Source organism: Acipenser ruthenus, chromosome 5, assembly GCF_902713425.1.
Source record: "Acipenser ruthenus chromosome 5, fAciRut3.2 maternal haplotype, whole genome shotgun sequence".
Classification (NCBI taxonomy): domain Eukaryota; kingdom Metazoa; phylum Chordata; class Actinopteri; order Acipenseriformes; family Acipenseridae; genus Acipenser; species Acipenser ruthenus.
In genome coordinates, this window is record NC_081193.1 from 33921904 (window position 1) to 33936284 (window position 14381).

The following is a 14381-nucleotide window of genomic DNA, read 5'->3' on the forward strand; positions in this document are numbered from 1 at the left end:
GACGTGCTCAAATTTGTTGGTACCCCTCCACAAAAAAACGAAGAATGCACAATTTTCTCTGAAATAACTTGAAACTGACAAAAGTAATTGGCATCCACCATTGTTTATTCCATATTTAATAGAAATCAGACTTTGCTTTTGATTTTTTATTCAACATAATATTGTAAATAAGAAAACAAATGAAAATGGCATGGACAAAAATGATGGGACCGCTAACCTAATATTTTGTTGCACAACCTTTAGAGGCAATCACTGCAATCAAACGTTTTCTGTAGCTCTCAATGAGACTTCTGCACCTGTTAACAGGTAGTTTGGCTCACTCTTCCTGAGCAAACTGCTCCAGCTGTCTCAGGTTTGATGGGTGCCTTCTCCAGACTGCAAGTTTCAGCTCTTTCCATAGATGTTCGATAGGATTCAGATCAGGACTCATAGAAGGCCACTTCAGAATAGTCCAATGTTTTGTTCTTATCCATTCTTGGGTGCTTTTAGCTGTGTGTTTTGGGTCATTATCCTGTTGGAGGACCCATGACCTGCGACTGAGACAGAGCTTTCTGACACTGGGCAGTACGTTTCGCTCCAGAATGCATTGATAGTCTTGAGATTTCATTGTGCCCTGCACAGATTCAAGGCACCCTGTGCCAGGCGCAGCAAAGCAGCCCCAAAACATAGCTGAGCCTCCTCTATGAATCACTGTAGGTATGGTGTTCTTTTCTTTGAAAGCTTCATTTTTTCGTCTGTGAACATAGAGTTGATGTGACTTGCCAAAAAGCTCCAGTTTTGACTCATCTGTCCAAAGGACATTCTCCCAGAAGGATTGTGGCTTGTCAATATGCATTTTAGCAAATTCCAGTCTGGCTTTTTTATGTTTTTCTGTCAAAAGTGGAGTCCTCCTGGGTCTTCTTCCATGGAGCCCACTTTCGCTCAAAAAGCGACAGATGGTGCGATCAGAAACTGACGTACCTTCACCTTGGAGTTCAGCTTATATCTCTTTGGCAGTTATCCTTGGTTCTTTTTCTACCATTCGCACTATCCTTCTGTTCAATCTGGGGTCGCTTTTCCTCTTGCGGTCGCGCCCAGGGAGGTTGGCCACAGTTCCATGGACCTTAAACTTCTTAATAATATTTGCAACTGTTGTCACAGGAACATCAAGCTGCTTGGAGATGGTCTTGTAGCCTTTACCTTTACCATGCTTGTCTATTATTTTCTTTCTGATCTCCTCAGACAACTCTCTCCTTTGCTTTCTCTGGTCCATGTTCAGTGTGGTGCACACAATGATACCAAACAGCACAGTGACTACTTTTCTCCATTTAAATAGGCTGAATGACTGATCACAAGATTGGAGACATGTGTGATACTAATTAAAGAAACTAATTAGTTTGAAATATCACTATAATCCAATTATTTATTATCTTTTCTAAGGGGTACCAACAAATGTGTCCAGGCCATTTTAGAATATCTTTGTAGAATAAGCAATAATTCATCTCTTTTCACAGCTTCTTTGCTTTATTCTATGACATACCAAAGGCATGCAAGTATACATGATAAAATAGCTTTTAATTTCATCACTTTTCAGGAGGAATGAAGCATTATTTCAATGAGCTGTAAGGGTACCAACAAATTTGAGCACGTCTGTATATTTGTGAGTTGGTTGGTTTTGCCATATTCCACGTCAGGAGGAATGAGGCAGTGCTGTCAATTGCTTTTGTAAGGTACTCCTTTTTTTTAAACCTAATTTCCTGGGCGTGATCACTTTTTACTTGTTGACTGCAATACCAGTCTTAAAATATTATCTAAATGTCATTCAAATCCCTTTTGAAAACCTTCACAAAACAGGTTATGTGCTCCTAAAGCAATAAAACATAGTTACACTTGACACACAATTTTGTTTTTCTTGGTACATTTTACTGTTATTAAATTTTAAATCACTCTGGGGCACTTTATATTATGCTAGCTGTAGCTCTGCACTGGTGGCTGTCTTGTTCGTTCAGTTTTCCTTGAGGCATTAAAAAAAAACATAAGACAGCCTAAGAGAAAGTGAATAGACACATGTTTTTGGCCCTTCAGGTTTTTGTTCTCTGTAATCAAGTTTGTCAATCAGGCTAAGACGGAGGGCTGCTAGCAGTATGTCTGCCTTTGGTTTAAATGATCTCTAGACATTCTTTCCCTGTTTCAATTGTGTGCATTTGTCTCTCGCTAAAGAAATTAAGGATAGCTGAACACCTCAAAATCAAACAGCACTAGCTTTTCATTTTGATTGTGGGGTTAATGAATGAGATGTTCATTTTAGTATTGCATTTGGGTGTCAAATGATGTCAGGTCCTATTTGCAATGTATAGTATGTGTTTGTATATTATACAAGGTGTGCAATTTGGCAGGCAAAGTTGTGTAAACGTTGATCACTCTCTGTCCCAAATAGCATCATGAATGAGAAAAAACAGGCAGTAATTGGGCCCATTTACAACGAGATAGCGTGCTGCGCTTTGCGAACATCATTCTTATCTTAAAATATATTATACAAAATGTGCAATCGGAGGATTTTTAAAGCACAGCACTGGTTTATAACGTCTTTCCACAAAGTCTCATTTTATGGTAATAAAGTGTAGAATGTTACAGTCATCGTTTTCACTGAAACATTTGAGTTTTAAAAGTGGGTAAATGCTTTAACACTAATCTAATTGTTCTGCTGTCAGCTTCCGATATCCGTTAAGTAAACATTTCACTGTTACTGTATCTACTGCTACATTAAAACAAATAGTAGTACAACATCATTTTTTTATCGTTTTAAGTAGCAGCTAGGGACATTAGAATACTCTTATTTTAGATAATTGAAAAAAAAGTCATGTATTGCATTGTTGCACAAAGTGTGGGGGGCCACGGAGCATCAGTAAGGGGGCACGACTATGACTAAATACAGGTGCAGTTCTGTATTTTTTTTTTTTAAAGGATAGATATTTTTAAATAAATACATAAATGACAACTAATTAGTCCAAGTTATTACCTTTCAAATGAGCCGTTGACATTCACTCTAGGGCTTGCTGAACCACATAAATCATGTTTGAAGTTGTGAGTGTCAGTGATACTGCAGTGAACAGAGCCAAAATGTGCTAAGTGTAAAAAAATATAAAAAAACACTTATATTTGAACACTGTTTTTGTGAGAATGTGACTGTTCCCAAATTAGATAATTGGTGCTAATTGGGAAAAGGCAAAAGATATAAAAAGGGAGCTAGAAACTCCATTAGGGGGCAGGTTTTTGCAGCAGACAGAGGGGTTTTGGGAGCTGCATGGAGAGTGAGACAAACGCTCCTCTATATATTTAAGAAACTCACCATGATAGTGCGAGACTTGGGTGAGGGATTTTCTGTTTCATTTTGTGTTCATAACTTGTTTTGTTTAACCTTTTTGTTTGTAATTTTTATTTGTGAAAAATAAACTTTGGTAATTCTTCAGCTCTGGGTCTGAACATGTGTATATAAGATGCCCCCCCCCCCCCCCCCTCTGCTCACTCACTGACATACAGACATGTTTTTCAAAATAGTTTGGGAGCCGGAATCTGACTCAAAATACCCGGTTCCAATGACAGATTCCAAAAATCTCATCAAATGCACCTCATTAGTTTTATCAGCTGTGGGCAGCACTGATTGTACTTACATCGACTAGATGTGGTCATCAATCAGGAAACGCGGATGAAGCATGCAGCCCAGTTTGAAAAATACATAAAAAACAGTATTATTCCCAGGTTTAACAGTTCATTTTGAAACTCCAAAGAAGTGCAAACTATATACAGTCAGTTTTCTTTAATGTGCACAATTTATTTATATGTTGTTTGCCAGGAATACAATCCTGTCGTCCTGCTCTGGATCCAAAGTGGCACACTTTTTGTTTAAATTGAACACTCAGAGGATGTGTATTTACAAAGCATATTCAAAACTGATTCGCTGGTAGGATGAGACCAGCAAATCAAATGCTAGTTAATATTTAAACAGGAAAAGAAGAGTAAGGCAGGGCGTTTGGTGCGGTGGAGTTTCGGTGACAAACTTAAATAATGTTATAAACTATGCTTGTTACAAAAATGTAATTATTTAATCGATTATCCAGTAGTTATATCGATGTAACGGAATGAATTGAAAATCTGTACACAAACATTGTTGTCTTGTTTCAAACGCCAGACTATGCAGTTTCCCCACATAAAGTGTGAATGGGCACCTAGTTTGAGAGAAATTAAATCCAGCTTGTTATAAATTAGCAAGAACACTCTTCAGGTACAATTTAGTTAGAGCCAGCAGAGTAATTTAAAGTTAGATTGGAATCAGTCACAGGTGAGTGAACACCAGTGTCATTTCGTGACACAAAAAGACACAAACACTCAACATTTAAACAAAGTAGACCTCAAGTGATTATATTGCACCAGGAAAGCTACTCACAGGAGGTAGATTAAAAGCAATTGAAAATGTATAAACAAACATTAAGCTCTCTGGAATTCAGATTTCATAGAACAGTGTATATTCATACTGACAGGTCCAATTATTTGCTGAGGAGCCACATGTATCACTACTTCCAGTGTAAAAAGCTATTATAGGTTATTTAACATGATTAAAGAGGCTTTATTTTTTGGCCTGGCCACATATTTGTGGTATAAGGTTTATATACCTTTAGCATGGTAACCATCAAAACACGGGTATTAATCAATTGCTTCTGTAACCTTAAAAATTCATCATTTGCAGGAATGAACTGGCTATGAGCAGGGACTGAAATGTAACTAAAACTAAAAACTTAGAGAGAAATAATGTATCTATGGTTTAAATGATTATCAGATCCTGTTACAAATAATGATCATAAGTATGGTATCACTGATCCATTTTTTATAAGAACTGGAAGTTATGGAATGATTATTAATTTGCTATCTATTAGAAAATATTGTACTTTTTACACCACTACATTTCCCAGAAGCATCTCGTGACTCGTTCTTTCAGCACACGGACTCTTGCATTAGCCAGGTTTCTGATTGGGTAAAAAGCCGCATGCACAGTGTCTGCTTACTTTGATGATGACATAGTATGTTGATGCCCAACCAGAGACCGTTTTGATTTTTAAAATAACCAATCACCAAACTCAACGTTTAGTTGCGGAGGATGCATTGGTAGTTTAGAAGAATAACAGGATTTCACATTTTAAAACATTTGATCCTAGAATTGTTCCATGAGTTGTGTTTTACTTATGGATAAAGGTTGTGACTAAAATTTAAATTCCTGATTTGTGATTTAAATTAAGTATTTGCGCCTGGAGGAGCAGGCTTAATCGTGTGGTAATGCCCGCTTCGTGCTGTTACATGTCAGAGTCGAAGGCGAGAAGGCTCCTGAGGGGCTCAAATGCCATTAAAACATTTTTAAAAATACATTTTTCTAATAGTTTTATCCTGATTTTATGAAGAACTAGTTTTTGTTGCAAAATGTTTACCTCAGTATTCCACAACTAATGCAGTTTTTTCAAAAAACATCCGTGGTCTGTTCAGGCTCTTCAGGTTCAGGTTTAATCCAAGAGGTGGACCCTGTAGGCTACTTCCAATTGCGGCGTAAATTACAATTTAATACAGTACAGTATTTAATTAAAATATACTACTTACAAGCAGCTAATCGTACCCTGTTTTGTGAAGTGTTTGTTATCGATAACTTTAAAAAATAGAATTTGAGTGCATATTTGTACAGCCAGCTAAATATCAGTATTTACTGTTAGGCTACTTTTTTTAATGTGTTATTGGTAATCGTGCTGTTCATAAAGTTTATTCAAAGTGCTGTCAGAGAACAGGTACTATGTCTGTGTTGCTGGTGATCCGTTGAAATAAAGTTATTGAATGTCAGTCTGCGTCCATTTGTTTTACAACTTGTGAATAAAATCATAGAGTAATTGCTATAGCCGCTGATTAACACTATTTTCGATTGAGTTTGAAACAAACAAAAAAAAAACCTTTATTTGCTATTCCAAATTTAAATAGATACAGTAAGGAAAGCTATTAGACACTGACAGACTGCGTTCCGAGTGTGTGTAAAACATAAGAATGAAGATTTTCTTCCATCAAGTAGGAAAAGGTCAATAATATCAGAAGGGAATACATACTGCAGGACGTTTTTTTTTTTTTTTTTTCAGACGGATTCCCTGGGTAGAATTTAAGGGCGGCTACTTTTTACTTCTGATACTTTAGTACTTTTAAGATATGATACTTTTGTACTTTTACTCAAGCAGTTTTCTAGAAGGATACTTTGACTTTTACTTAATGACATTTTTTTCCAAGTAACTTTTACTCAAGTAACACGTTTGAATACTTTTTTCACATCTATATATATCATGAAAAAACTAACAAATAAACAAACAAAACATAAACTTTGTTTTACTACATTTTGGCGAAATGACTTAATAACAAGATTTATTACTATTATTATTATTATTATTATTATTATTATTATTATTATTATTATTATTATATTAATTGTTAGTTTAAAACAAAACATTTAGTCTGAATATAGAAATAAATGTACTTTCGCTACTGTATAGATGCAGCATATAATACAATTATCTTAAATCTAATGACATAATTATAACATTTGACCATTTGGAAGGAAGCAAAGCACATTTTATGCTACACTGGTGCCACACTCAAATGCACATTTTTCATGACCAGCTTTCTTTGTTGGTTTGGGATAGATTTGGTTTGGATTTTGGTTTGGGAATTACACTCTTGTGGGAGACATTGGCGACGTTTACATACACAAGTCATGGCAGTTTTCCTCACAACTTGTTTGCCTTACTTTTCAGGAAATGTGTTGCTATGCAGTTCTGATTTAGGAAAAAAAATCATCTGTACCAATGCAGATTACTCAATCCATAGTCATTTAGGGGAGGGGATATTTAAAGGTCTGTCTGCTTACTAAGTAGGAAAAGAACGACTCTGAATATCGTGAGGAGAGCTTCATGCGTTGCCATGTAGATAAAAACATTTAACAAGAGAAATGAATTGACGTGTTGTCGCGCACATTCTGAATTACTCCGCGCATTAGCTACTTATTTGTCTGGTTACCTTTTCAACACACACACACACACACACACACACACACACACACACACACAAAACTATATAAAATATAATTTCTACAAGTTTTACTACTTAGAATTTATATTTGTGTGTGTGTGTGTGAGTGTGTGTGTGTGTGTGTTTGTGGAACATCTAAAAGTTACATTTCATTAACACTGGAACCGCCTTTTACAATACATGTTTTTATTTTGAATATAACCTACAATATTCAATTGATATATATATATATATATATATATATATATATATATATATATATATATATATATATATATATATTCTGTGCTGCGAGTGACACACATGCAGGACAAACCATATTACTTTCGTTTTAGATTAAAAACTACTTTTGTTTTTACAGTTTTGTATGTGCATATACCTGTTTACAAACTAGTTTCTTTTGAAATGTTTATTTTATAATAGTTTTTCATTTTTTTAAGTAGTGCTTTATATGTGGTAAGTTAGAAAATAAACCCTTTTATGTTTAATTGTTCATTTAAATACGACGTTTCGGCTGTGCAGATGTTTGATTTGATATGCTTGAATAAAGCTTTTGAGTTGTATCCGATAGTTTGTCTTTCATTTTAATATTGATGATGTTTAAAATGTACCGTGATAATAACTGCCGTCGGCTGGTATGAATATAACCGCGGCGGTTCTAGTGCCTGTAAATGTACAATGTGTGTGTGTGTGTGTGTGTGTGTGTGTGGGGGGGGGGGGGGGGGGGGGGTCTATGTTTTGTACGGCCTTTCTGCTGGAGATTACGTGATATTAAGTCAGAAGAACGGGATCTTGACTGCTGAAACTTCATGAGCCACAAGCACGATCCCTGCTCCGGTTTACATGGATTTTTACAGCTATTTTTATCGTGAGAAAGCGACTGACCCTGCCTTTAAAGTCGCGCTGCCAAAAGGACGTCCTTTTGCTGTTTCACGGTGTATTCGCGTGACAACGTCACACAGTCATGACTGTAGAGTCGATTTTCAAGTGCATGTGAACCCAGCCATTGTTTACCTCACATTAAAAGGTAATGAAAACCCTTTCGATTGAGGAAGTCTATGATGCCGGTTACACCATAGGTTATTGCACAACTCAAACATGCTGAAAAATCTGTCTTGTTCAGTTTGTTTCATGGGAAAGCACTTGATGATTACAGTATTTATAAAAAAACATTAACACAAATTGTACAGTTACAAAAAATGTTTCAGTCTGCAGTTAGAATACTAAATCAAGTACGCTAAAACTGACAGGTAAATTACCCTTAAAACAAACCAAAATAGGCTGTAAAGGTAAATCGACAACTATAAAATGCAAGCTACAGTAGCTCAAAATATACTTCATCATCTTCGTTTTGTAAACTGAAAAATATCCATTTGGCTTCCCAAGCTGGACATTGTTGAACACCATAAATAACTTTCTTCTACACTACCAGTAAAGAGGGTAATGAGCTAGCACACACATTTCTTTTCACTCTGGCCAATTACAGAAGATTCTGGAAACTCTTTCCATTGATTCATCTGTGAAAGTGATGAAAACAAAAAGGCAACTCAAAGTCATAGTTAATGCACACAAGGGATTTACAAGAAGACAGCAATCACTTTAATTGGCTGTAGGCTAGTACAAACAACACTCAGTACAATGAATAACACCAGACTGCTATTTTCTGAAATGCAAAAAAGAACCTTGAAACTGTAGTTTCATAACTAAAAGGTGTAATCATTTCAAAATGTTCTAACGCCATTCTATACAAAATGTAAAATGTCTAAAGACTGCTTTTCATTTTTTCTCATGTTTAAGATGGGTTTCCAAGGCATTTAAAGCTTTCATAGTGAAGCAGGAAAACCTTGTTTGATAAAATCTCTAAAACAATTCTTTACCTTGGATAAAAACAGACATGATGCACACGTTATTGTATATAATGACAACGATTCAGAACAGACAACCACGGATCTTTCAGACACGCTGAGTAATTAAAATTTTAAAAGTGAAAACCATCAAATTGACAGCATTGATTAAACATTAACTAAATATATACACTACTGGTCAAAAGTTTTAGAACACCCCCATTTTTCCAGTTTTTATTGAAATTTAAGCAGTTCAAGTCCAGTGAATAACCTGAATTGGTACAAAGGTAAGCGGTAAACTGCCAGAGGTTAAAAAAAAAAGTTTAGGTTACCAAAAACTGAAAAATAATGTACATTTCAGAGTTATACAAAAAGGCCTTTTTCAGGGAACAAGTAATGGGTTAACAACTTACAGCTGTTCTGCAGCAATGGAAGTAAATTAAGCCTTGAAAGTTGATGCTAACAATTCCTACAGGTGTCCCAACTTTTGTTGATTACTTACAAACTCTCTGTTTGTATAAAAGCAGTGTTGGAACAGACTGTGTTACTACACCCTCTTAAGCATTATTTGGACAGTATTGTACTGCAGGAAGTAATATATTGTTCTCATAATTGCGAGAAAAAGGCAATTAACAAAGGAAGACAGACCATTATAACCCTTAAAAGTGTACGTATTTCCTTTAGAGAAATTGCAAAGAAAGCCAAGGTGTCAGTGAGTACAGTTTCCTACACCATCAAAAGGCACTTGGAAACTGGAGGAAACTCTGACAGGAAGAGGTCTGGCAGACCCAAAGCCACAACAGAATCAGAAGACAAGTTTCTGAGAGTCAACAGCTTGCGTGATAGGCGGCTCACAGGACAACAGCTTCAAGCACAGCTTAACACTGGTCGAAGTAAGCAAGTCTCAGTTTCAACTGTGAAGAGAAGACTTCGAGCTGCAGGTTTGACAGGTTGAGTGGCAGTAAGAAAGCCATTGCTAAGATGGCAAAATAAGAAAAAGAGGCTTGCCTGGGCCATGAAGCACCGCCAGTGGACTACTGAAGACTGGAAGAAGGTCTTATGGACCGATGAATCAAAATTTGAAATCTTCGGTTCATCACGCAGGGTTTTTGTACGCCGTCGAGTAGGCGAAAGGATGGTTCCTCGGTGTGTGACACCAACTGTCAAACATGGAGGAGGAAGCGTGATGGTCTGGGGCTCTTTTGCTGGATCCAGAGTCGGCGACTTGCACAGAGTGAGTGGCACCCTGAACCAAAACTGCTACCACAGCATTTTGCAGCGCCATGCAATACCCTCTGGTATACGCCTAGTTGGTCAGGGGTTCATCCTACAGCAAGATAATGACCCAAAACATACCTCCAGGCTATGTCAGAACTACCTTAGAAGAAAAGAACAAGACGGTAGGCTTCAAATCATGGAATGGCCAGCACAGTCTCTAGACTTAAACCCCATCGAGCTGGTTTGGGATAAACTGGACAGAAGGGTGAAAGCAAAGCAACCTACAAGTGCAACACATTTGTGGGAACTTCTGCAACAGTGTTGGGAAGAACTTTCCGAACAATATTTGATTTCCATTGTGGAAAGAATGCCACGAGTGTGTTCGGCTGTTATATCTGCAAAAGGTGGCTACTTTGATGAGTCAAAAATTTAGATTAAATTTTGTTAAACAAAACGATTCCATGATTTCTTTTTTTATCTCCAATTGTTTATTTGTTCTATGCTTTAATTTCAGAGTACATTGAGACATTAAACTGCGTAAATTTAAATAAAAACTGGAAAAATTGAGCTGTTCTAAAACTTTTGACCGGTAGTGTGTATATATATATATATATATATATATATATATATATATATATATATATATATATATATATACACACACACACACACCATACAGTACATGCATTATATATTTAATTGTATTGAAACATGTATTTACCTTTTTAATATTAATCAATATATTTATTATACAAAGCATTAGAACATAAGAAAGTTTACAAACGAGAGGCGGCCATTCAGCCCATCTTGCTCGTTTTATATATGCGGGTTGGGTTTGTTTTGTGGAAACTGTGATTATTTGTTGATTATTGTAAATATGTGATTACTGTTTTTGTGATAATTGTTCAAGTTACTGTTTTACATGTTTATGGTTCATTTGGGAGCATTTCTGTGATTTGTTATTAAGCTGTGAAAATCACCCTGAGAGGTGTGTGTGTGTCCACAAGAGTGGGGAGGTGCCTGTGTGCCTCTGTTTGTGTTAGTGAGCGGTGAGTCACTGCTCTTGACAATCTATGCCAAATAACCCCTCTTGTGTTATAAAAAGACCTGCTTTGCTGCCTTTATTAATCTATAAAGATGATTTTAAGTGCCCTGCTTGTCTACAATATTGTTTGTTTTTTATTATGTGGCATACACAAGTACATACTGTATATTACATATCATATTTAAAATGTATACATAATGTATTTTTCTCTTATTAATTTTATATTTCTCAATATATTTCAATATATTATATTTAACATATATATACACATTTATATATTTTAAGTACATGAAACACACATACACGCATATACAAAAATATATTTTTATTATATAATAAAAAATGTATGATTTATATTTTCCCAACATCATTCTTGAATTCATTATAAATAGAATAGAATAAAAATATATTATCAAGATATTTTATACATTTCTAATACACCAAAATTGGCCCCTTTTCTAGATATGAAAAATATATACATGTGTATATATGTTAAATATATGTTTTATGTACATGTTTTAATACATTTATATATTTTAAATACATAAAACATATATACACATTTATATACTTTTCATATCTAGAACAGGGGCCAATTTTGGTGTTTTGAAAATGTATAAAATATCTTAATATATTTTTATTCTATTCTATTCTTTTCGATTTATATTTAATTCAAGAATGATGTCGGGAAAATATAAATCATACATTTATTATTATATAGTAAACATATATTTTTGTTCCATATGGGAAATGTCATAAATCCTCTAAACATGTATTTCAATAAATTACTAATCTAATTTATAACCATTCCAGTTCTTTTCATTCATACATTGCAAGGGAAAAGTCCTACAGTACACGTGTGACTGCTTGACACAAATGAGAGCCATCATGCTTATTTACTATCCATATCTATATATCTAAATCTATGTCTATATATATATATATATATATATATATATATATATATATATATATATATATATATATATATATATTTAATATAACCTATTGATTCACCGGAATGAAGCGCAATGTTTACTGAAATCACTCAAGGATAAAATTGCTCAGGTTTCTCAATTACAAACAGAACAGAATGTAGAATGCAATATTTACCATTTTCTACCTACCTCATGATCAACCTCCAAACAGGAAAATTCAATATTTGAATGTGATCTCTAAACCAGAACATGTACTGTACAGGAAGCAGGTGTGCACAAACCCAAGACCCAACCCATACAAAACCCCTTGTATTCAAAGTGGATGGATACATGTCAAGCAAATCAATGCTACAGAGCTGTATTGCTATATTCCATATAAGGCATACAACCTGTTTGTTGGGATGCTGTGACGGGGTGCCCGTCCCCTTTTATGTATTAATATTATTTTCATTTGTATTATCATCATTATTATTATTATTGCATGATGTTTGTTTGCAGGGCGGACGAAAAAAACGTCCGTCATTTTTATTTATTATTTGAGACTGGTGAAAAAGCCGGCCATATAAACTTTAGTTGGCGTGGATGGGGTTAAATCCCCATCCCTATAAACCTTGTGGGAATGTGGCTGGAGCCTTAATAAGGTAATTGTTTGGTTAATAGATAATTAAGGCTCCAGCCACAGAATATAAAAGGACCCACTCCAGGTTCATAAAAGAGAACAGCTTAGGAGAAAGAAGAAAATATATATTATTATTATTATTATTATTATTATTATTTATTTATTAGCAGACGCCCTTATCCAGGGCGACTTACAATTGTTACAAGATATCACATTATACATTATTTTACATTATTTTTACATACAATTACCCATTTATACAGTTGGGTTTTTACTGGAGCAATCTAGGTAAAGTACCTTGCTCAAGGGTACAACAGCAGTGTCCCCCACTGGGGATTGAACCCACAACCCTCTGGTCAAGAGTCCAGAGCCCTAACCACTACTCCACACTGCTGCCCTCTCTATATATATATATATATATATAGAGAGAGAGAGAGAGAGAGAGAGAGAGAGAGAGAGAGAGAGAGAGAGAGAGAGAGAGAGAGAGAGAGAGAGAGAGAGAGAGAGAGAATGCTACCACGACTACAAGGTTGAAAGGTACCCGTTTTAGTAACATTCAGCATTGTTTGTTTGTGTACTGCTTCCTGGACACTGACGTCACCACCCATGCCCCTCAAAGTGATCCTTGACACAGATACCTTGCACACTGGCTTGCTGTACTGGGTCAGAACCTACCCAGCTCAGGACATGGTGTCATGCGGGTCGACTTTGATAAAGCAGGGTTGACCTGTGTGACAGACGCAAGTAAACAATACGCGTATCCAATCCAATTCAATTCCATCCAAACTTCTCTGGATAATACAAGTCTTAGGATAACTGGTATAACAATACATAAATAAAACCACAACCCTACAAGATAACATCATAATCCAATCAAGTCATGAAATATAAAATACCCAACCTGTTATGAGATATTTATGGTGATTGTAGGAAATTATATCTGAGTGCAGCTAAACATATGAAACAGAAACAGAATATAATGTTTTTTCACTGCATACAATCAAGTGTACATCCAACCCCAATTGTCTTTGATTGCTATTTTTTATTCCTATTAGGACCAAGTCGAAAACCTTTCCCCATAATGTCTACAACGGATACTCAGGAACACAAGGTGCGCATTAATGAGAATAAAGAAAAGACACATCTCCCCAGACAGATATCAACCAAGACATTTTTCAGCTTAACACAGAATAATTGGTCTCCTCATTAAACCAGACCAAATGTTCCTGTAGAAACAAAGCATGCATCTGGAAGTGAAAAAAAAAAAAAAATCTAAACCTTTTTAAGCTTTGCTTGGCTTTTCCTGTCTCAGTGTATTTTCAAAGTCAAGATTTGTGCTCCCACTTGTGTACTTCCTAGCCCTACAGTATGATATGTGATACAAGCAACAGTATAAATAACAAGGAATACAGTGCTTTAAAAATAGTCAACACGTTATCATAAAAATGAGTTTACATTTGAAATATTAGGTTGTAAATTACCTTTGAAAGGTCTCCGACCTCTAAGTAGAAGCAGATAACAAACACATTCCATGCGACCCAGAGGACCAGCCAGACTGCATACTATGGGTTAGGAATAAAAAAAAAAAAGTTTAATCAAAAGGCAATTAGAATATTGAGGTTTTTCCATACAAA

The 14381-nt window shown here is 35.4% G+C and overlaps 1 protein-coding gene across 2 annotated transcripts in view; it reads right to left on the minus strand.

The window, feature by feature from the left end:
* Positions 1–14381, minus strand: part of LOC117402521 (sodium/potassium-transporting ATPase subunit beta-1-interacting protein 2) — a 201487-nt gene that overhangs the window by 86865 nt on the left and 100241 nt on the right. For both annotated transcript variants that reach the window (XM_034003744.3, XM_034003746.3), the window contains exon 3: positions 14229–14309. In XM_034003744.3, the coding sequence (XP_033859635.1) occupies positions 14229–14309 (81 nt within the window). The remainder of the gene's footprint in view (positions 1–14228; positions 14310–14381) is intronic.